Source organism: Paramormyrops kingsleyae, chromosome 15 (assembly GCF_048594095.1).
Source record: "Paramormyrops kingsleyae isolate MSU_618 chromosome 15, PKINGS_0.4, whole genome shotgun sequence".
NCBI classification, from domain to species: domain Eukaryota; kingdom Metazoa; phylum Chordata; class Actinopteri; order Osteoglossiformes; family Mormyridae; genus Paramormyrops; species Paramormyrops kingsleyae.
Genome location: NC_132811.1, coordinates 3,849,335 through 3,872,965, shown reverse-complemented (window position 1 = coordinate 3,872,965; position 23,631 = coordinate 3,849,335). Strand labels below are relative to the sequence as shown.

The 23,631-nt window shown below is 47.4% G+C and overlaps 1 protein-coding gene across 4 annotated transcripts in view; it reads left to right on the top strand.

The window, feature by feature from the left end:
- The window catches only part of LOC111860246 (nuclear factor I/C), an 80,845-nt gene that overhangs the window by 13,537 nt on the left and 43,677 nt on the right, over positions 1–23,631 (top strand). For 2 of the 4 annotated variants that reach the window (XM_023843741.2, XM_023843740.2), the window contains exons 2-3: positions 9,784–9,834; positions 10,285–10,816. In XM_023843741.2, the coding sequence (XP_023699509.1) occupies positions 9,784–9,834; positions 10,285–10,816 (583 nt within the window). The remainder of the gene's footprint in view (positions 1–9,783; positions 9,835–10,284; positions 10,817–23,631) is intronic. The other 2 variants (XM_023843743.2, XM_023843742.2) reach the window with 1 other exon arrangement.

Below are 23,631 nucleotides of genomic sequence, written 5' to 3'. Positions count from 1 at the left end.
TTTAAGAAAGATTTCAAGCCTCCATAGCTCATATATGTATGTTTTTCATATATTATCTGGCAGCTTTTAATATAAAATATCCTCTTACAATGAGGCAGTGGTTAGCTCTGTTCCCTCACACCTCTGGGACTTGGGTTCGAGTCGCCACCGTGGTGCCATGTGTGTGGAGTTTGCATGTTCTCCCCGTGATGTCGTGGGGTCTTCTACAGGTGCTCTGGTTTCGCCCCCACAGTCCAAAAAACATGCTGCGGTTAATTGGGGTTGCCCAATTGCCCATAGTTGTGAATGATGTGTGAGTGTGCCCTGTGATGGGTTGGTGCCCCATCCTGGGTGTGTGAGTGTGCCCTGTGATGGGTTGGTGCCCCATCCTGGGTGTGTGAGTGTGCCCTGTGATGGGTTGGTGCCCCGTCCTGGGTGTGTGAGTGTGCCCTGTGATGGGTTGGTGCCCCATCCTGGGTGTGTGAGTGTGCCCTGTGATGGGTTGGTGCCCCGTCCTGAGTGTGTGAGTGTGCCCTGTGATGGGTTGGTACCCTGTCCTGGGCTACTCCTGGCTTTGTGCCTGTGTTTAGGAGTGGCTCTGGACCCTGCAGGGGAACGGTATAGAATATGAGAAAATGAAAATGAAGTTTGAATTTAGGGGTGTGTTTTGAATGTCTGGAGGCAGGCAGTCTTTGGGTCACTAGATCAGCTGATACTGGTTAAAGCAGCAGAGAAGGTAGGCCTGGAGATCAGGGCTTCTCTATCTGCCCTGATCAGCCATAAGACTTAGACTTCAGGACCCATTAGGTCAACAGCTATCGTGCACTCCAAGGTCAGATCACACCTGGCCATGCTGCTCATGCAGATTCTAGTCACTGTTTCACATTAAATATAAAAGTTTATGTAAGACATCAAGTGCATTCACACCGATTTAGTTATAAATCATGATTCTTTAAGGTAGTCATTTTTAGGTCACCATGAGAGTTAAAAAAATCAATTTTTAGACATCTTTTTAAACAAAGGTTATTGCAATTATTTTGATACTGCTGGTTACCCAATTACACCATCATTTTGTTAAGGGACATGCTGTCATGAATGAGCAAGTGCGTGCAGAGACTCCCAGCACCATCTTAATTTATATCCTATGTTTGGAACTTTGGATTCTATAATGTAAACGGACACTTAGATATGAGTACAGCTATCTGCAAGATTTGCCGTGGTAAAATCTTGTGGTAATACCGCTGACATTCGTGTGTATCCTTCCCGACACTGAAAGTTGGATGACCACAAACCCACAACTACGTCTGCAAGGCAACGACCTTTAAACAATAGCTCAATAAATGCTCTTTAATGTAAGAAGATAGTCTTTACTAAGGGTGTAACGGTACACACCTCAGTTTTGGGTTCATAGTTCGGTGCAATTTAAGTACAGCTGGGAAGAGAATTTATTTTGAAATAGCTTATTATTAAAACTGCAAACATGATTAGGGACAACTCCAAACCAAACATAAGGCAGTGTGTCTAGAGACCTGTCTGAATAACAAAACCTAGGCGATGCTCATGTTAAATTAAGACCCTATCAAAACTATCATAATCAAATAATATAATGAGGTACACACTCAGATGATGTCATATGAAGTGAGTTTGCATGTTAGATGTGTTTACAGTAACAAATTTGAGTTTGGTATAATAAAGCCGACAGACAGTCTTAGTCTAATCAGCTACTATCTCTCTCCAATGTTGGTGTAATTTGTTGTAAAACCAAAAAGTTCTGAAACTTACGATTTAAGTGATGTTGAAGGGTCTTTGAGCTCTTTAGCACTAGCGCTAACCAACTTACAGCCATAATTAGCATAATATTTTCCATGTTGAATATCTACTTTAGGTGAATCTAGGTTTTTGATTTTGCAGGCCTTTCTTTTCGTTGTCCTCATGAGTGCTTTGAAGTCATTTCGTCATCCATTGAACATCCTTTATTAATTCCGATGTTGTAACGCAATGTGACGCTTCTCATCCACTTTCATATTACAGGTCATAAAAATATATATATAATTTTTTACTTCCCAGCTCATTTTTATAGTGGTAGCTCAGTTGTTGCAGCTAACGGGGGAACTACTGTGTGCATAATGTCTGATTTAACTCCAGGGGATTTGCCCCGACCTTTGAGACACATATGCACGTCTGCTTTGTGCGGAGTTTGGCTGCAGGTGTACATTGGGATTCCTACGTGATATGGTGTTCTTCACAAAGACGTACGTTGAATCTGAGTGTGAAAAACACTGAAACGATTTTGCGGGACCCTATGTGTTTTATTGGAATGAATGCATACTCTAGCTGCGTAAAAGATAAGCAACTCTGTGTAAAAATGAGATACAATAATGCGTCAGAGGTTTTAGGGGAGTTCACTGTATGACAACACAAGAGTTTTCCAGCCCTGGGCTGTTAGCATGAGTGGCTAATGTTGCCCGCAGAGCAGCCTGGCTTGCTGTGTCTTTTTAATGATTATGTCAGAGCGGTTGGTGTGCTGTGCATTTCAGATGATTCACAGCTGTTTTTGAGCTCAGAGCTCGGTATTCTTCTAAAAGTCGTTGAAAGTGCCTCGTGGAGGCCATCCAGCGGGGGTCCGCCCAACCGCTGCCCGAAAGCTGGTGCACCTGAGCGCTGACTTGTTTTAAGAAACACGTGGCCAGGTGCCAATAATCAGAGCGTTTAAAAGGGGCTTTCTGCTAAGCTAAAGGGAACAGAGGGGAAGGAGAAAATGGACGGGCAGCGCTGGCCGCGGAGGCCTGAAAGCATTCACCTTTTGACCCCAAAAAGGTGCGTTTTTTTTTCCATTTTAAATGAGTGCTTGCTCGATCAACATCTTTCCAGCGGCAAGCAGATGTAGGCCCAGAAAGGGAGATAATTGAAAGGCACAGTCAGGAGCACAGTCAGGAGCACAGTCAGGAGCACAGTCAGGAGTGCACCCTGCAGCGTCCGGAAATCCAAGATGCACTGCCTGCGAGCGAGAAGGACGGAGACACGTCTCAAGCAGGAGAAGAGAGCACCCAGCCTCTGTATGTGTTGGTGTCTGTGTGTGTGTGTGTGTGTGTGTGTGTGTGTGCGCGCACTGGGATCCCTGACCACAGGCAGGAATCTGTATGCCAACACTGTCTTTATTTCTGCACAGAAAGCACAACACACTGTTGTGACCCTGGAGGCTGCAGCTCAGTGCTGACACTCTATCACAGCCTGGAACATACAGTGCAGCAGTGTAGGCAGGCCGGAAGCAGCCCAGTGTGTCTTTATATTCACTATTCAACTATGCAATCACTATGTGTGTGTGTGTGTAGGTCAGATATGCATTATATTGTGGGGACGAAATGTCCCCGCAATTTGATAAAAACCTGTTATTTTGACATTTTTTTTCCACAAGAGGAAACTCAATTTGATAAAAATCTGTGACTGCAATCAAAAAGCTAAAAATCTTGTATTTTCTTTGCTTACTTATGGTTAAGGTTAGGGCTGGGTTAGGGTTAAGCTTGTCCTTGTTGGGATTAGTGTTTTGCCCATAGAAATGACAGGATCTCCACAAAGATATAAGTACAGGTCTGTGTGTGTGTGTGTGTGTGTGTGTATATTTGTATGTGTCTATATATATATATGGATATATACACACACATATTTTGGGACAATTGATGTAATTCTTTTATGATTAGATAATATATAATGAACAGATATTTAAAGCCCTTTCTTTCACTTATTGACCTTTAAACTTTTATAGCAATTACTTCCTGGATAAACCAGTACAGTTCTTGTATCCTTCGTGTTTTGCAAAGTTTCTCTGTAATCTCTTAAGGAAAAGCAAACATGTAACCGTCATCAACTTATCATGACCTAGAGCTGTGTTTTAAATACTGCAAAGGTCTGTCAGGCTGCTGGGTTTTACACCACGATGTCCAACCACCCCCCCCCCACCTCCTAGCCCCTATGCTGTAGCTGAGCAGTGAATCCATAGTGGTGATTGTAGACAGAAGTTCACAGGGTCGTTCCTGGCGTTTTATAAAAAGCTGCCTAGAATTCCTGGTGCTGTCAGGCACTTGTTTTTATCTGGGTCATTTGGGGAATATTGCTTTTTTTTTGAAGGTCAGCGAATTGAATTGAAAAATGGCAGATTGTACTCGGAGCTCAAAGGAGTGTGATAAGAGAGGCATGAGTTACTCAAAGTGGGACAGAGAGCCATACAGTTATAACCACGTCCATGATGACTGCATTCTTGGGTCTGAAGAGGTAGGATCGTCGGAGGAAAACAGATAATACTCTACATAATTACAGGCATTTAACAGTAACAATGTGAGGTGAACAAGGAGGCTTCCTGTAACGGCTGGCTTGCAGTGTTAGTGAAGATATTAAGTGTGCAGTTACTGCTGCTTCAGGGGGCTTGATGCTCAGTGACATTTTGAGTGTCTGTTTGCTAGTTCCCTGTATGCAGGGGGGGGAGAGGCAGGGACTTGTTTGCATCTGCATTATGGCAGACGGAGGTGTTTAGACTTTTGCTGGTCATAGAGCAGCAGCACTGCGGATCAGATGCCCGCTGTATAACACCATCTTAAAGATGTGAGACACAAACAGCAGACCATAGTTTAAACTGATGGTAAATATGTAATTCTGTCAGAATGAAACTGTGTCTTGAATACCAGCTTTGACTCGTTGTATGTCAGGAGGGGGTTTAACTCGCCATTTTTCAAGCCCAGGGACTGGGGGTCCCAGGGGGGTGCAGGGGTCCGGGGGAGTGGGGGTGTCGGAAGATGGGTTGAAACCGGCTGAACTTTTAGGCTCCTTAACACTGAGCCTTTGGGCCAGCCTGCCCTTCTCATGCGCGGTGTAATCCGGTCCAATCCTCAAGGGACTTCAAGCAGAAATTAGATTCAGTAACCAATGCAGGAAGTGAGTTTGCTCACTTTTCTCTTGAATATTTTTGTTCTAACAGCCGCCCTTACATCCAAAACTGATTCATCTCCTGCTGAACAATAAGCCATGAACTTCACAGCTATTTAAATTTTGCACCCCCCCACCCCGCCTTTAATTGGCCACTGTGAATAAAGGTGTCGACGACATTGATAAAATGCAAGATATGTGTTATAGAGATGGGTTGTTTGTAATTGTGCTTTCGTTAGGCCTGTAAACACAAGCTTTTGCAGTAAACCTATACAGATACCCTCCGTACATCTGGCTTAAGCAGCAAGTTAAAGAAAAGAGAGCAGTCAGAAATAAGCATTTAGGCTAAAGATTGAAAGCATTTAGTTAGATTATGGATTGCTGGGAGTGTTGGGAGCTGCTTCTCATCATTAACACCTTTACATTTGCCCTCATCTTCCTGGGGTGCGTTGATGTCATATTAAGGTCAGTCTTGCAGCATTTTAAAAACACTTTTATTTTCTACAGTCAGCCCAGTTTCTGACACACAGCTGATGAAACGCACCGAGACGACGCGCCTAAGGGCCAGGGAGCGGGACTTCGTACCTTATTTTGTGCAGCATTTTGTGGAAGTTAAATGTGGCTTGAAAGTCACAGAATCCTGAGCTTAGGCATCTGGTAATATTACCCTGAGATGGATGGAAGGTCTGTCTGCTGGCTAGTTTTTGGAAGCTGGGGGGGCTGGGGGGGGGGGTTGTTCTCCTGTATCACTTTCTGAGCTCCTGTTCTCACCACTGCAGTGAAGGTCCTGGAGCAAGAGAGCGGCTCTGATATCCTCGTATGGCCCCTTTGCCCAGGCATCTCACAGTCTGCTGGGCTCACAATCAATACAAATAAAACGGCTTGAATATACTGGACCATTAGAAAAATTCTGAAGCAAAAAAAAAATCTGATATTTCAATGCTGCTTGTCCAGTGTAAACTGTAAATACAAAATATTGTAAAATGTATGAACGTGACGTGGCACAGTAGCTTTGAGGGTGGCACTTTTGCTGCACAGCTGCATGGTTGTGGGTTCAAATCCCATCCACGCTGCGAGTAGAGTATGCGTGTTCACCCTGGGTGATGCGGTTTCCTCCCACAGTCTCAAGGCTTGTTATTGGGTGAGTTGATGCCTCGAAGTTGCATGTAATGAGTCAGTTTGTGTGTGTCTGTCTTCTGCAACAAACTGACACCCTGTGCAGCTTGGGCTGAGCACCTGCTGTCTGCCGTTGGCTCCAGGTTCATTGTGACCTGCTACAAGAATCATATAAATTAGGCCTTGTTCTTATTTTGCTATTGTCTAATCAACTATAGTCTTAAAGTCTTAAAATTCATTGTTAAATAATTAAGAAGTCAGTTTTAGTACCTTTAGATAAAACGTACACCACTTAAAAGGGAATAAATGGCAGAGAAATCAGCCATTCAGTATGATACGGGATACAGTGAACATGTGGGGGTGAGATCCTGGTGTGTTATTGCTGTCCGCTGGGACTCATGAGTCACTGGGCTTGTAAGATGTGATGAAGTGTGGTAGGAGAAGGCTACCTGATCCGCGGCGCCTTCTCACCAGAGCGCTGGTGGCCTTTCTGAGCATGCTGAAGACCTACGGACCCCCCTCCCCCCGCCCCTTCTCTATTGTGTACCGCGTACGAGGGAGGGCTGAGTCAGCGATCGTGCGTCAGAGCGACCGGATGAGTCACAGCTGGAGTCAGCAGCAGCATCCCTTTGACCCACTTTGAGCCTCTTGTCTCCTGCTGGGGATTTTCTCATGACTCTCTTGTGTTCAGCCCCTGGGGTGGGGGGGGGTCTCAGCTGTTCGTGGGGATGATTAAAACATCTGAAACACCTCACAGGATGTGCGGTGTTTCCGTGATTCGTTCCTTCATGGGCGTGGGCGTGCCGTTCCGATCGATGCCATCTCTTCCCGTTGGGGTTGACGTGGTCTGGATGCCCGAAGCCGTCATGCGTTGGTGAGCGTTTGCTCTGCAGATGGGTGACGGACGATGCTGAAATCCTCAGCCTGGGGCATCTCTCCTGCTTTGCTGGTGTGTGCACACCTGACCTACATTTTGCACTCGGCGAGAGAAGTCTCCTCTCATGTCGCTGGCTGAAGCTGAAGCTGTGTCATGTTTTTGTCATCCATGATGTTGCGTGCTGTGCTGCCCATGGTAAAGCCCCTATTACTGTCCTTTTCCGCCCCCCCTCCCCGGTTTTTCTTACTGGCTCGCGTGGCATGATACAGCAAGCACACGGGTATCTCAGTGTCACTGAACGTTATCTCAGATTCTGCTGCAGAACTGCTGATTCAGTTAACAAAAATAATGTAACCGTGGTAACCAACCACAATAAAATGTCTCACTAGTCCAGGACAATAACAAAATGATTAAATTCCTGCATAAACAGAGACGCATGGAGCCACGTATCAGCTCTCTTAGGCGTGTGTTTCTGAACATCCAGGCCCACGCGGGAAAGCGGGAACAGGGCTCAGAGCTGTTCCCAGATTTCCTGAATGCACGTCTGCGATAGTGCGCATATCACTTTTGTTTATCAGTAATGTTCTCATTATTTGCGTGGCAATAAACACTTACGACTTCATCGCCAAAGCAGCTACCTTATTCTGAAAATACGGAAAAAGGAGCATGTTCACAGAGATTATGCCAGAAGTTATCGTGATAGTGACAGACTAGCTAGTGAAATGCAGATCTGAGCAGGTAGATTACATTATCCTGCAAAATGACAGTTAAGAGGCCGATCTTGCCTAGAGAAGGATAGCGGGTCTTTTTTGAATTTACTGGCATGCTGACTTATAATATTCTCTTTGCTAGTGTGTGCGGGAGGGGGGGGGGGGCACAAAGATTCCTACACAACACCTGCATCGGAGCCCAGGGGCCATGCGCGTCTGCTCATGCGGTGCTCTGGGCCGCATTTGAAGACTGCAGGGGAGCGGAAGGTGAAAGGACGGCTGTAATTGCCACCTTGGCTGCTCGTTTTGCATTAAAACTGACTTCTGCCTTATTCTGCCTGTGTAAAGCAGTGAAAAAATCAGGCAGAGGAGCTACTGTCTGGGTGGGATCTCACATTCAGGCATGAAGAATCAGTTTGCTAGTGATTAACCATGAGCCATAAATTCTAGTAATACTATTGTAAGGATAATCACATTATTATTATTGCGCTGATATACCTTCCCATTAGTCGAAATTGATGACTTGTTCCTTTTTGGCTCATGACTACCACTGCTTGGGCCCACTGGGTTTTTGTTTGGCTCTCTGGTTCTGGTTAGAGGTCTTGCACTCTGCCGTGTTTATGCTTCGCATTTAAATAGTAACTTTATATTTCTGGATTCTTTGCCTGATTGCAGTTTTCTGTTTGTTTGGCAAATTCCTGGCGCATGACCAGTGCAGGCTGAAGCTCCAAATTATAGAGAAACGTTCTGTGTTTTAAAACACGATGCAAAACCATCCATTTTTACCGTTATGTGTCAGTAAACCAAGATGGTTTTCATTTTCGCAAGTTGCGAGAAACTGGTTCAGAGTCCCAAAAAAAGGTAATGTGATGTCAGGGTATTTTTTGGGTGAGTACTACCTTTAACGTGATGTCAGGGTATTTTTTGGGTGAGTACTACCTTTAACGTGATGTCAAGGCATTTTTTGGGTGAGTACTACCTTTAATGTGATGTCAGGGTATTTTTTGGGTGAGTACTCCCTTTAACATGATGTCAGGGCATTTTTGGGTGAGTACTACCTTTAACGTGATGTCAGGGCATTTTTTGGGTGAGTACTACCTTTAACGTGATGTCAGGGCATTTTTGGATGAGTACTACCTTTAACGTGATGTCAGGGCATTTTTGGGTGAGTACTACCTTTAACGTGATGTCAGGGCATTTTTGGGTGAGTACTACCTTTAACGTGATGTCAGAGCATTTTTTGGGTGAGTACTACCTTTAACGTGATGTCAGGGCATTTTTGGGTGAGTACTACCTTTAACGTGATGTCAGGGCATTTCTGGGTGAGTACTACCTTTAACGTGATGTCAGGGAATTTTTGGGTGAGTACTACCTTTAACGTGATGTCAGGGCATTTTTGGGTGAATACTACCTTTAACGTGATATCACGGCATTTTTGGATGAGTACTACCTTTAACGTGATGTCAGGGCATTTTTGGATGAGTACTACCTTTAATGTGATGTCAGGGCATTTTTGGATGAGTACTACCTTTAATGTGATGTCAGGGCATTGATGTAACTTTCTGATTGTGGGAGAACATTACAGAAAAAAGAAAAGCGGGAAGTATGTAGCGTGTGATAATTAGCGCTGCTTTATGAAGAACAGACTCAGGCGCACGTTAATGAGCAAAAGCCCTTACTCTGTGTGATCCTTTGCTGCGGAATGAGTGGGCTTTTTAAACACACATCTAAAGGCGTGTTGTTTGTTTCTAGCGAGCGGCTCACGGTCGGGGCAGCTGGAATCAGTTAAAATGTTGTGCTTGTCGTATATGAGACGAAGGGAGCCGTAGTCACTCTCAGTCTCTCTCTCCAGCAGCCTTGGCTAGCGGTTGGCGTTGGGTAACACGGGACCCCCTCAGTGGAGTCAGTTTCACCAGTCATTATTCATTAATGGGCCATTCCTGGCACGTTTCCTCCTCTGACCAACGTTAAAGCTCAAACATCTGAGTATTTACATATATTTGTTTATAGCACTGCCATTGTAGTACATAAGTACTGTCAGGTGTTGGATTAGGTTGGTACACTTACTAGAGTAGCCACAGGTAGGAAGGTAAAACAGCGTGGAAGTAAAAGCACACACTGCTTTCTGTCTTTTTTTTGTTATTTTTTTTGTTAAAAAACATTGTGTTTTTGTTTTCTATACAGAACTGGGAGAGAGTGCATGTTTACTCCTGTGAGCCACGCGCATTAAATGGGGTATGTCATTGTTCCTGACAGTTATAGGGCCGCAGTTACTGGGGATTAGGGGAGCTTTAAGACGGGAAAGTGATGTGAAGGTATGGAAGCAATTAGCGACACCGATGAAATGTCACCAAGCAGCTGGCCTTCAAACAGCCACGCGGCTGTGGTGCAGGGACTCTGTAAAGGCTTACACACACACGCACACACACACACATTTATATATATATACTGTATGGTGTTGAAATGTTAAACCGCAGCAACTGAAAAAGTTATCATCGAGTTTAATTAGCAAGTGATTTATGTGTGGCGTTTCCTGACATTGTATTGTGGATGGCAGCGCAAAAGGTCTTAGCATCTTAGCATAGAGATTTGGCCCAGAGAGACGTGACTGGGAGGCGGGTACCCCCAGGCACATGTGTGTCGGTATGCTAACCCTGGTGTTCCGCTTCGTTGTTTCTCCGCCAGGATGAGTTCCATCCGTTCATTGAGGCCCTCCTGCCGTATGTGCGCGCCTTCGCCTACACCTGGTTCAACCTGCAGGCGCGCAAGCGCAAGTACTTCAAGAAGCACGAGAAGCGGATGACCAAGGACGAGGAGCGCGCGGTCAAGGACGAGCTGCTGGGCGAGAAGGCCGAGGTCAAGCAGAAGTGGGCGTCCCGGCTGCTGGCCAAACTGCGCAAGGACATTCGGCCCGAGTGCCGCGAGGACTTCGTGCTGACCATCACGGGCAAGAAGCCGGCCTCCTGCGTGCTCTCCAACCCCGACCAGAAGGGCAAGATGCGGCGGATCGACTGCCTGCGGCAGGCCGACAAGGTGTGGCGGCTGGACCTGGTGATGGTGATCCTCTTCAAGGGCATCCCTCTGGAGAGCACGGACGGCGAGCGGCTGGTGAAAGGCGGCCAGTGCACCAACCCCGTGCTCTGCGTCCAGCCTCACCACATCGGCGTCTCCGTCAAGGAGCTCGACCTCTATCTGGCCTACTTCGTCCGGGAAAGAGGTGGGTGTCGTTATGGGGCTACCACTGCAGTGTGGGGCACGTAGGTTTAAAGCTGGAAACCAGATAATGTCTGGCATGTGGGTCCCATGTCAAGTGCTGCCTCGTGCATCAAGTGCAGCGGGCCAGCGAGACCTGGCTGATTGTCCTTCGGAAATAGCTCTTGAGTAGCGGCTAGCTAAAGCAGTTACGGGAGCAACTCTGACTGGCAGCAGGAAGTCAAACCGAAACTCAATGGTTCTACTGATTTTTGTCAAAATGTGTTTACTTGCAGAGGGGTTTCATAAATAAATGGCCATCTGTGCGACGGATCGGTAAACATGTTTATTTGTTAGCTTACGGTTTACGTATCCTGTAAATGCACCCAGGTGGGGCGGTGGGGACCACAGACCAAGCACCTCAGGGGTCACGTAGCTGGAGAACGTCATGCATCGTTTGGGTCTTGACATCGGTTTTTCATTCCGAGTGCGGTCATGTGTCTGCCGGTGTCTGCAGCTCCTCTGTTTTCCTGCCTTTCCACCGAGGTGCTGACTTGGCTTATGGTAATGCCAGTCTGGGGGTACATTATAAAGGCACATCCTGCTGCAGCTCGCACACTCTGTTGAGTGACCTTTTTAAACAAGCGTTTTATTGTCAGAGCCAGAGAGGCACGGAGCTCAGCAGAGTGCCGGCTTTACTTGGGAGAGAAAGAATCGACTGGAGCCAAGCCCTGACACTGTAAATCATTTTAAATGAGCAGGGTCCAGAATGCCAGCTGGTCCAGAAGCTCAGCCTGCTCCACGCCTATCAGGACTGATGCCATGGCGTTCTCATTTTGTGTATCTTCATTCTGTGTGTCCATCTTCCCAGGTCCTCATTCCGTGTGTCCATCTTCCCAGGTCCGCAATCTGTGTATCTATCTTCCCAAATCCTCGTTCTATGTGTCCATCTTCACTGTTCTGGTCTGTATGTCCAGCTTTCCATGCCCCATTGTCACAGTGCTACTCTGAAAGCACCTTCTCTCAAGCCTTTTTCGTAGATGTAAGGACACCATCAGAAAGGAGGTTTCTGCTGGTAACAGGATGCTGTTCTTACAGTGAAGCGTATGTAGATGCACCTGATCACAGTGAGCCCTGCTGTAACGCTACACGTGCCTCCGTGCTGCACTTCCTGGGCTGGGGGGGAGCCAGAGGAGCAGAATGGAAGAGGGAGGAATGAGCATGTGCGAGCTGTGCACGGCCAGGGCTGCACGGCTTTGCCCAAAATCCTGACATTGTATTGACATGTGCTGGGACATCATTGCACAGCAGAACTGTGTGTGTGTGTGTGTGAAATAGTGAGAGCTGGCCATGTGTATAAACGTGTTTGTGTAGGTGTGTGTTTCTGAGTGGCCGTGTGAATTCCTCCTTCCACTGCCACTCTGGCCCAGAGCACGACTGTGGCTGTGAGCATCTCCTAAGTCATTTAAAGGTAAATTGTGTATGTCTTGTTAAGCAGTTGGTCTGTCGAAGTGATAAAAAGTCTGGAGGGGGTGGTGTTTACAGTGCGATGGTTAGAATGACTCACTGTTCTGCCATCAGTACTGTGTCCAGTAAGCCTCAGCCGCTGATACAGAACCTTTGAATTTTATTGTGTTATTTTAGAGTAATTTTTGGTGCCTTTACTCTCATTTAGCTAATCTCTTGATGGATATGTTGTCCTTGTTCCACAAGAAGCCGGGGCCCCGCCTCTATGACGAGTATGTCTGTTTTTGCAGTTTTGCACGTGTCATGTAATTGTATAAAACAGAGTCCTCATTTATAAAGGTGCCATGTCATCAATGGGATTCTTGGACCTGTTTTGCTTTTCTCATGATGGCATGAGAACGATCACCATGCCCCCATTCAGAAAAACATTTTTCTGTCGACGTTAAATGATTTTTGTTTGGTGTGCCTCATCTTTAATACATGTGATTTGGAATCATGTTATTCATGGTAAAGAATCATGTTTACAAAACAGGGGAGCTGATATGGCTGTTTTGACTGGATCCGTTTGCTGCTTGTTTGCAAACGAATGTGGTGTGTATCCAGACGTAAGTGGATCCGTGGATATTGCCCCTCCTGCTGTCCCTGTCTTCTCGCAGTGACCTTCACCCCCCAGACGTCTGGGTCAGGGTGGCACATTCCCTGTCACCTGACCTGGTCCCCAGCCGCAAATGCTCAGATAAAGAGCTGTGGCTTTCCACTTTCACTCAGACCAAAGCGAGTGGGAGGTGGCCAGCAGACTGGGGGGGGGGCAAGGGGAGTGGGTGGGGGGGAGCTGCAACCAGTCAGCATTTGCTCTTAAAGGCACAGGCCACACTGTCCTACACAAGGAGTTTTCTGTCCTTGCTCCCCCTGCTTTCTCCTGGTTGTACAAACCAAGCAGTGTCCCCCCCCCTCCCCCGAGGATGAGGTGGCATGCTCAGTCTCAGCTGCACGCTGTCCCGCGCCTTCGTGATTTCTGCTCGCAGGTTGGCGGGGGCCACGTCAAGGGCTTCCGCGGTGCTGCATTCTTAGCTAATGGTCAATCGCAGGAAATGACCAACAAAGGCAGATTATTCAGTTATCTGAATTTTGATATTCTCCATAGCGGTATGCATGGGGATGTGTCAGGGTGCCGTTATTTTGCCTGGTCATGTGACTTCTTATTTTGACACCATAAACAAAGATTGTTTACTAGTTCTAACTTGTTTCTGAACTGCAGGAGGCACATGTGCAGCCACCCCCAACCCTTCCCTTGCCTGTCCCTCTTCTTTGGGCCACTCCGCGTATCCTGTTATCCATGTAGTCCAGGCTGCCCTGTGTCCCCGCTGCGTGCCAGCGTGCATGTTAGCGCCCGGCCAGTGGACGCGGGGGCGCGTGCGCGGGCGTTCAGAGAGCTGGTGCGCCGCAGTCGCCCGCGCGCGCATGTTCAGTGAGCGCGCGGGCGCTGGAATGCGCTCTGCTGCTCCGGCGAGATAAATTTAGGGAAGAGTGGAATGGAGGAAAGGGTAATTTAAGGTCAAGTTCAGCAGAACATTTTTTTTCCCGACAGGGGGAGGTGTGCTGCACTCACCTGCTTTTTAAATCGGCTGCACTGACAGGAAAAAGCTGCGGTTCGTTTCGCACGTGTAAATATAAGATTCCGGCACGTAAAAAGAAGCTGCTTTGTGCATCAGCTGTTGTGTGGCTCAAAACACTGATCATTGTCAATACACAATGCCCCGCTTTACGAACCGTCACTTTAAACCACTTCATTTTTTTTCTCGAAAGACCTACAATTGCTCCTGTTTTCCCTAACTGAAAAAAATCACGGGGACTTTCGCTTTTATGAAAAAAGGAGAATACCAAAAATAGTATTTATCATTTGTTTATCGGCAAGCCCGTTATAGTTATATAGTCAAATGCCACATATCGACGTTTCGGTCAACAACGGGCCACATATATGACGGTGGTCCCATAAAATTATAATGGAGCTGAAAAAAATCAGTCGTAGCCGTTATAACATAATAACGCAAAGCATTACTCAAACACGAAGGTTCTGCGCTGGCAGTGGTGTAAAAGTATAGCACACAATTATGTGGCTTGCATAATACTTGATAATAAACAACTAGGTTGCTTGCTTTTTGCATTCACTGTACTGTACTTTCTGTCCTTATTTAGGCTTTACCTTTACCAGGCTATATCATCTGGGCTTGTGTAAGTTCACTCCGACAATGACGAAAATGACGCATTTCACAGAACGCATCTATGTTGTTAAGCGACAAATGACTATTGATTCTGGTAAGTGAAACCTCACTGTATATACATTATTTCTACTTTATATAGGCTGTATATTTATCATAGCATTCCTGGTTTTACTGTATGTAGCCTATATCTTATTCTAGGTTTCATGTCTTATTTGGTTGGTTATTTTTTCGACCTGGGAATGCTCAGAAATTTACGGTAATTGCTTCCTCGCTTTCCGCCATATAGACTTAGGGAAGGTTTCATAAGAACGCTCTACTTTCGTAAAGTAGGGGAAACCTGTTGCTAAAATGGTCAAAATATTTTTCTTTTAAGTAAACCGTAGAATCTGTGTTTCTAACTGATCTCTTGCCTTAATTTCCTCAGTGATTTAAAAGCTGATGGGAAAATCCCTGTTAGTGGCGTGGATACCGCTGTCTAGTCACAGTTGCTCACATTGTATGTAGTTGCTGTGTGTTATCATGTAGTTTTGCATTATTTTTTTCGAACTGCGTGATGGCATGACTGCAGGGGGTCGGCGCCGTACCCGTAACCGACAGCTGTTTGTGGCGTCGTTGCACGGCGACCCCATGTGTCACAACTGGCGGCTAATGAAGGCACCGCCATAAGGAGGCTGATCGCGGCTGCAGTTGGAGAGGGAGAGGAGAACGATTTGCCAACTCAGCTCTCCTCCATGGAGTCCGGCACTGTCTTATTTGAGAACTTCCTTATGTTTTCTTGCTAATAAAATGCTTCGCACTAACCCCCTCCTTGGCTCGAATCGGCTTCTCATCCTGCCTGTTTCATATTTCCTGTCCCATGCGTATAAAATATGCAGCAAAGCATTGAAAGAAGGAGGCGTTCTTTCCATAAATGTGGCTTGATGCCTCCCCACCCCAGACAATGCAGGGGTCCTGCTTTGACTTCACAGACGGCATAAGATGCCTCGTGTTGGGGGCTCTGTGGTCTGAGTGTCACAACTGCACCTCACTGCTACCCTGCTAGTGCCGTCTGCTGTGGACGTGTTTTATCGGTGCGTAGAAGTGTTATCCTTCATAAAGTATTGTTTAGTAATGCCACAGCAATACACGTCTTATCATGCGTCGCTCAATAATACTGTTGTCGTTCCTTTGACTTACTTAAGTACTGAAATATTCATTGGCTGGGGAATGTTCTGGAATAACTTTGTGTTTAGCGCCAGTTGCGCTCAGATTCTATGGATGAGCCTCCCGTATGTACAGGATGTGACGTTCCTGGGAGGGTCCGGCATCTCCGTGGGGGTGTGGGGTGGCACGCTGGTGTGTGTGAGGTGTTGCAGATGTTGGTGATATGGAAGGAGGCGGGAGGGCAATGCATTATGGGTGGAAAAGCCTTCTTTGTGGGAGGGCTGTCTGAGACCCCGCGAGCGAGCGGCATCGCGGTGGGTAGCCGGCAGACAGGACTCCGGGAGCAGAGCTTAGCCGTTCGGGTTCTCGTCCTGCCTTTGTCTGTTATTCTGGAAGGCGTGCACATCCTGTGACTCATAAAGGTCGGCTTTAGCTCTGTGCGTGGAGCTGCCAGCTGGCGCCCGTCGGAGTCTCCCTCCATCAGCCAAGCCGCCCGGGCCGCTGTGCTGCCTGCTGGCTGCGTGGGTCACTGACCAGGACTTCCCCGTGTGCCTCTGGCTAACGGCGCCTGCTTCTGGTATTCAGATGCTCTGCTTTTCATGCCCCTAAGTGCCTGGAGCAGCACTGAATCCTCTACCCACCTCTGTGCCGAGGAAGGTATGCCGTACCGAGTTCTGGAAGGAGCTGTGGCCTTTTGGAGAGAGACTCGGGCTGTGTGGAGGTCTTAGACCCAAAAGGGCCCGTTTCATTAGGTCGACGGCATCACCCCGTTTTGGGGTGAGGCAGGCGCCCACGGAATAAAGGATTCCTGCCCGTTCGGTGTGTCACCCAGCTGCCGTCCTGCGGACAGCCCGCCTCATCACCCCCCCTGGCTACGTGTGCTGCCGCTAGGCTTGCCACGAAGAGCGAGTGTCATCTTTCCAACACGTTTTCCAGATGGATCCGGAGCGTGGCTGCAGCACATAGTCATGAGGGAACATGCAGAGAGAGGGAGCGATGGGTATGAGATTGAGTGAGTTCTCCTCATGTTTCCGTGGAAATGGCAGGCAATCAACATAGTGATTGATATCTTGGATTCCCTCACCTGTCTCTCTCACTCTGTGATGGGATGCAGTTCCACACCCAGCTGTGTAGAATACCGAAATCCTAAGCTTCTGCTGCAGTGACGTTTTTCCTTCAGGAGCTGCATCTATCTCAGGCTACATTTGAAGGCTGTTTGCGTCACCGTGGTGTCCCTTTTGGAAGGGTCCTTCAAATTCGGTCTGCAAATGTGTCCTCCTTTTGCAATGTTGCAAAGGATACACCTGACGGATTCTTTGCAGCCTGGAATATCCCAAGATTCACTGCGCAGAGGTAAAGTGGGCGTGTCCCAGCCAGGCGACCGGAGCGGCACTTCGTGACTCAAGGGTAAGGGGGGGGGACAGCTGGTGACGCAAATAGGAAATTATCTGTGGGCCAGACCGTCTCATTTGACAGCACCATCGAAGAACGCAGCTACAAAGACTACACCTTCGTAGACCACATCCTTTGAAGGATGCAGGCCTGAATTTAGACACTGCCCTTGTGTGTGTTGGGTTTTTCAAAATACCCAATGAAACACCCATCCTGACCCTGCTTTTTGGCGCTGCAGACCCCGTTAATGACCTCCTTCTGCGGGCTTGTCCCGGACTTTCTCCACAATGCAGCATGGATGCTGTCATAGGGTGACTATTTCAGCATTTTGAGAAATTGTGAAACCCATATGAGACGCTGCGTGGTGCTTGAAAAGAATGAGAGCTTTCGGATCAAACTTTGTAAAATTCTCAGTTTCGGTTTTATTCAGCCTGAGTCGGAACTTTTTATATCAAAGGGGAAATCAGTCTCCATTGCACTTCCCATCTTGAGTAGGTGTCCGTTATGATCATCGCCGTCATGATGATAATCTGGCAAGCTCTTTCGAAACAAAGTTACAGTTTGTGAGGCTATTCTAACCAAAAGAGGGTAATTGCTGGCATCTTTAGAAGTAACCCATTTTTCAGTAATGCACATTAAGTAAACTGAACACTAATTCATAGAGTGAAACTTAGTAACGGTGCACTTTTGACTTCTCAAAACAGAGCTGCAGCTACATTTATGTTTGTGTCAATGGAAACGTTTTTACTCAGCCTTGTCGGTAGCTTATAATTGTTTCAAAGATTGTGATCTTCAAGCTTTTCGAAGATTACAATGTTTATTAGTTTTTTTTTCTTATTTTTAGGTTAAGGTGGGGCTGGCTTTAAATGCAGGAAGAGTACTTTTTGCCAGAGTGTCTGAAGGTTTGATTCGCAAGATCGATATGCATAATGAAAATCACCTTCTCTGGCTGTCCTCTTGAAATAAAAATAGAAATGTTTCATTCATGGTGTTTTTTATAACACCGTATGCATTTTTGGCTAGAAATATTAGATGTACTGGGGACCAGTGTTTGCTTGTATTTTGACTGTCTTGAATGCATATGATAAATGCAGAGTCACCTTGCAGCTAAAACAACAGCAGATATATGCATCATCCTGACCAGACATAGGGCAGCCCCACCGCCCTAATGCGAACTAATCACCTCTAACCTCCGTAGCAGGCAACAGGCTATGTCTTTTATCATGGGGGAAAATTAAACTCGCTTGTTGACTTGCGTAAAATGTTTGGAACATTCACAGTTTTTTTTTTTTTTTTGTATTTGTGTACCTGTTTTTCTAAGATTGCCCAAACAATGTTGGAGAAATATGCAAACTAAGCTATGTAGCTATTTGTGGATTATGGTTATGGATTAAATCTGCAACTTCGCGGAACGTCAGAATGAAGAGGCAGAAATCTGAAATGAGCTTTTTCTTTGTATTTAAACATTTATTTTTGTATTTGCTGCATGCTATGCTGGATACCGAGCAGTGCTCTTACATGAATCCAAGATTTAATGTCTTTAGTTTAAATGTGGGCTGTTTAATAAGAGAGCTGCTAGTTGGCTTCCTCTGGGCTCGATACGCCTTCGTCATGCCCTGTTCATCATGTTCTTTGAGACCCAGCCGCAAGGCTGATACCACAGAGTTGGCCTTCTGTCCCCCAGACTTTGACTAAGACGTCTGACTGGGGGTCTTTTGAGAGAGGTGCCTTTGGCACACCGACTGACACCAGTAGCGGCATTGGGGGGTTTAACGGTGCGGGGCTACCCTCTCTGCTGGCTGCTTTTTGGCAGGGCAGAGAGCTGGAAAGGCGAAAGGTCCCACGGCCCAGATTTCTCTGTGTTCCTGTAAGTGCGAAGGTAAGACGCTTCATGTGTGACATGAACGACTTTTTCAGCAATGAATTAATGCGTCATTGGAGCGTAGTGTGACACTTTGCCTCTTTCCTTCCACATCTGAAGTCATTCTAGCTAATCGAAAATAACTCCTTTGGAAAGTATGTTCATAATGTTTATACTCATGCTCTGAAGCAGTGTTTCTCCACCCGGTCCTCGGGGACCCACCGACGGCCCATAGTTTTGCTCCCTCCCAGCTCCCTCCCAGCCAGTTCACATTTTTGCTCCCTCCCAGCTCCCTCCCAGACAGTTCACATTTTTGCTCCCTCCCAGCTCCCTCCCAGCCAGTTCACATTTTTGCTCCCTCCCAGACAGTTCACATTTTTGCTCCCTCCCAGCTCCCTCCCAGACAGTTCATATTTTTGCTCCCTGCCGGGAGCCCAGGAGGGAGCAGAAACGTGGACTGCCTGTGGGTCCCTGAGGGATCGGATTGGGAAACACTGCTCTAAAGCAATCCTGAGACATTTTCTCGGTGGTAAAGCCAACAGCAGCTGCAGTATTTGAAAGGGGTCGAAGGAATGTATCTCGAGAAGGTTTATCCTCACCAGAGTGGACGGCATTTGGATTCTGCGGGGCAAGGGGCCTAATAAGACATGGCAGAGTTTGGCAGTGCAGCCACATGCAGCCAGAGGAGCCGGGTCGTGTTTTCCGGCCAGTTGGGCTGTTTGCTGCGCTGGTCGCTTTGCGGCTTTCGGTAAATGAGTCAGGCTTCCTTGACAGCGATGGAAAACATAAACAGCTCTGCGGAGCTCTGTCGACGCCTCCCCCCGCCCCGCCCCCTCCGGCCCATCAGCTCCCCACATGTCTTATCCAGTGCTTCTGCAACAGTCACCAGCCTGGCAGGATCTCCCGAAAGTCACATTCCATGAGTGATTACCCCCCCACCCCCAGCTCGCCCTTCTCTGTCCACAAAGGTCTCGGTCGCTTCATTCCGGAGGAGGATCCATCCTCGCGGGCTCGCTTGCCCCGTCCCGACTTTAGAGTCAGCTTCATGGCCTCTTCATCATCCCCTCTAAATCGAATCCTTTCAGCCCCCAAAAGGAAGCAATTAATGGGCTTCGTTAAATGCCGCGAGTCGGCAGGGACATCGCAGACCAGTTTGACGGCCAAATGAACCATAAGTGGTTCTTCAGAAGGGGATGGCTGGTTTGAATAGCGGGGGCTGCAGCCAAATTGAGGTCAGAGAGACGGGCTGCAGATGGGGGGGTGCGTTTGAAGCACTGGCCGGCTGCAGCCTCACGGAGTCGCCGTCACGCCACATGCTGCTCTCTCCGGCTTCCCTCGCGGTCAGGAGCCGGCCGTCTGGGAGCCCTGCAGACCCGCTTCCAGACACCGAGCGAAGCGTGGCCGGCCGAATGGGGGCATCTCCAAAAGTTTACGGCGCGTGTGGCTCAGTCTCTGCTCGGCTCGTCTCTCTTCCGGACGCTCACCTGGGCCACGGAAATAAACAGAGACAGGAAGCACACCTTTCATGTGCTCGGCGTAAACCTGCAGACCGAATCGTTAATCTGCAGAAGGGAAACATCGTCCTCTTCCGCTGCAGACATCATTCTTTAAACGTAAACCCTGCAAGACTGCACTGTTGTGTGGTTGTTTTTAAGCTGTTGGCTTTTTTGATTATCAAGTATTTAAGGATCAATTGCTAATTAATGTGGATTTATGCTATTGTTGTATACGGAAGAAGAATGCCCTACCCTTTAAGAGGAATTCCGTCTTAAAGCACATTGTATCAGGTCTTTAACCCCGGGGTTTGTTTTTCATTGGCCGTATGCGGCATCTATAGCCACATACTTCAGTTTGCTGGTGTAGTCATCAGTACCGGCTCATGGGTCAGTGATTTAGGTGTTGGATACATAATATCTAGAATATCATATTACAGGCTGCTTTAAAAATACTGTTATACTATCCTCTGATTAACATTGGCTTTGGTTGGTCCCCAAAGCTGTGCTGAAGTGACCTGAGGCTATCTGTATCTGAATAATGGGTTTAGTGCGGGGTCTTTCCACTCCTCATATACGTGGTCCATTTTTCTGCATTTTGCATTTAACACTTTAAACCGGCATAGTTTCACTTTTAGCTGCTCATCTACGGTCAGGTAAAACAGAACAGTAGAACAGAATGGAATAGAAAGAAGAGTTTGAGAGATTAAAGTTCAGGCATGGAGGTAAAAGGTTCTGTGGTTCTAGGTCTCTCCCCTCGCTGTCTGATGGCAGAGGCGCCTTGGTCCCCCGCTGTATTCCCAGCTCCCTGTGATGCCGCATGCAAATCTGTCTGTCTGTGATGGCACCTTGTGCCGCATAGCGGAGCGAAAATAACAATCACCGCGGAATCGCCGAGCTGTCGTCGATAAGCTCGAGAACCACCTCAAGGCTGTTTCGTGCTCCCAGACAGACAATAATCTCACCCAGTGGAAAAGCGGCTCTTTCTGATAATTGGCCTCGCTGAGCTGACAGATCCACCCCTGCCGGCTGGCAAGAATATTTCCTCAGGATCTGAACTGTTGGTGCAGGAGACTAGCACTGTGGCAAATAACACAGCAAGGTGCACGGCTGTCTAATACCATCATGTACCTCTCCTCTGAGTTTATAATGAATTATGCAGTGAGAGGATGTAATTGCTGCTTTGACAGCAGTAATGCAGGTTTCTTGGCCCATGCAAGACTCTTGCAGGCAGAGCTGCATCTGTGAATGCGACGCCTGCTCTCTGCATGCCTGAGTTTTCGTTCTGATCAAGCTTATTCGTTGTCTTGAATTTCCCTGGTAGTGTCCCTGTCTAGGTTTTGGAGACGTATGAGCTCATTGCGAAAGTAGCTGGCCCTGTCATTCTGAGAGCATGTGATTGGATCTAATGAAAGGCCTTCTGTGATTGGTGACCAGATGCTGTCACTGCATCTGCTCTCAGATGAGGAGGCTTTATGAATGGTGCTGCGGGGCGCTTTGTAAGATGATGTCACAATATGCATTTGGCTCTTACGCACCGCAGACTTCGGTGGAAATATTGATGTTTATACAGGCATGCTTTGTTTTGAGATGTGTGTTACTGATTAAACAAGGTGCCTTTTGGCGCTCAGTTTGGCTTTTCATTGGCTTATTCTGGTAAAATGAAACAGAGATTCGCGGGGCATTCCTGCTTAGGCTGCCTCTGCTCTTTATTTCGTGCCCTGGAGATGCCGATGTGATCTTTTCGGGTCTGCAGTCATGATGTGACATGTAACCTTACCAGTGGCAATCTGTTAGATGCGCGGTTTACTGTAGGTAACTGCAGAAATGAATGCACTGCATGGACTAGATGCGCTGTGCGTGTGGTTCTGTAGTTATGCACACTGCCGTGTAGGTTCTAGGTCCGGCGTAAGCGGTGCAGCTTCTGGGCCGCTCTAGTGTTTACAGTGCAGCTGTTAGGGGAGGGCGAGGCACTGTGGACAGACCCTGTCGGCGGTATCGTTGTAGTACCGTGGCACGGACGTGAGATGTGACTCCTGATCACTGGCCCGGCCAATCCTGGCAGGCCTTTTCACAGTCGTAATTACAAGGCCCAGTGTCCCCGCGTCTACAAAAATAAGATGGGACGGGAAAGCGATTTTGGGGAACAACGGTGTGGCCATCGCGGAGCGGCCCGTTTGAGTAAGCAGCTGACGGATTCTCAGGGTAGCAGCTGGAACACCATGACAGCTAATGTGTGGTCAGGCTTAGAAAGAGCGAAACCGGGGAGAGGGGGGGGGGGGTTTCCACTGGAAAGACCCCGATGGCCAAACACTGGCTCTGTAATGGATCCTAAATGAGCAGCGACACACGCGTTCAGGATCCTGCCATCCCAGAACCAAGGAGTTCAGTGCAGTGTTCAGGAACCTCACACCCCTTCCTCCGCCCTCCCCCCATTTTTGCATTTAGTGGAGTGAGGGATAGAACCAGGACCAAGCCTGACCTGGCCCTGTTATTTGTATATATATATGTGTGTGTGTGTAGAAGCCGGGAAATGGCTGGATGTGCACGGTGAGGCCAGCGCGTGCTGGGAGGAGAAGCTGGGCCGCGCTCCGCAGCCAGTCTAAATTCTAACTGACGGCTAGAAATGTAAGATTTCTGAGGATCACTACAGGCTGTGTTTAATAAAATGAGTTACCGATTCTTCTCTAAGTAATGGGCTTCAGCCGGGGTGACGTTGGCCTTAAAACCTCATGAACAATGAGTCCTCGGCTGGGAGGCTGAACCCGGTTACCTCCCGTCGATTAAGCGAACGTGACGGGATGTCGTGCAATCGCTCCAGCTGTCAGCCGCCGAAGCCAAAACAAACGCTGCCCGCGCCACTTAATTTTATTCTCGTGTAATCAAGATTTTGCTGCTTTCCGTGAGAGCTGGGGTATTTTTTTAAATGTGTTTTTTGAAGTATGATTTTGCTTAAATCAGGTTCACATATGTGAGCCTTTCAAACTTATGCTACGTTAGACAGATGAAATCCAAGATCACCGCCAAGTCCTGGATTTATGGGCCACGGGAGGCCTGAAACCAAGCTAAACGCAATTCATAAAAAAGTAATTATTTAGAATTATTTTTAGGCTGAATATAGATGTGTCTTGGCATAATCATTTATGATGTCATGGAAGCTCCTCTGGCCATCTACTGTCAAAACATTCTATTTAACTATAACCATTAATACTATTCCAGCATATTCCACTTTGATGAATTTGCACCGTGAATATTATTTTCA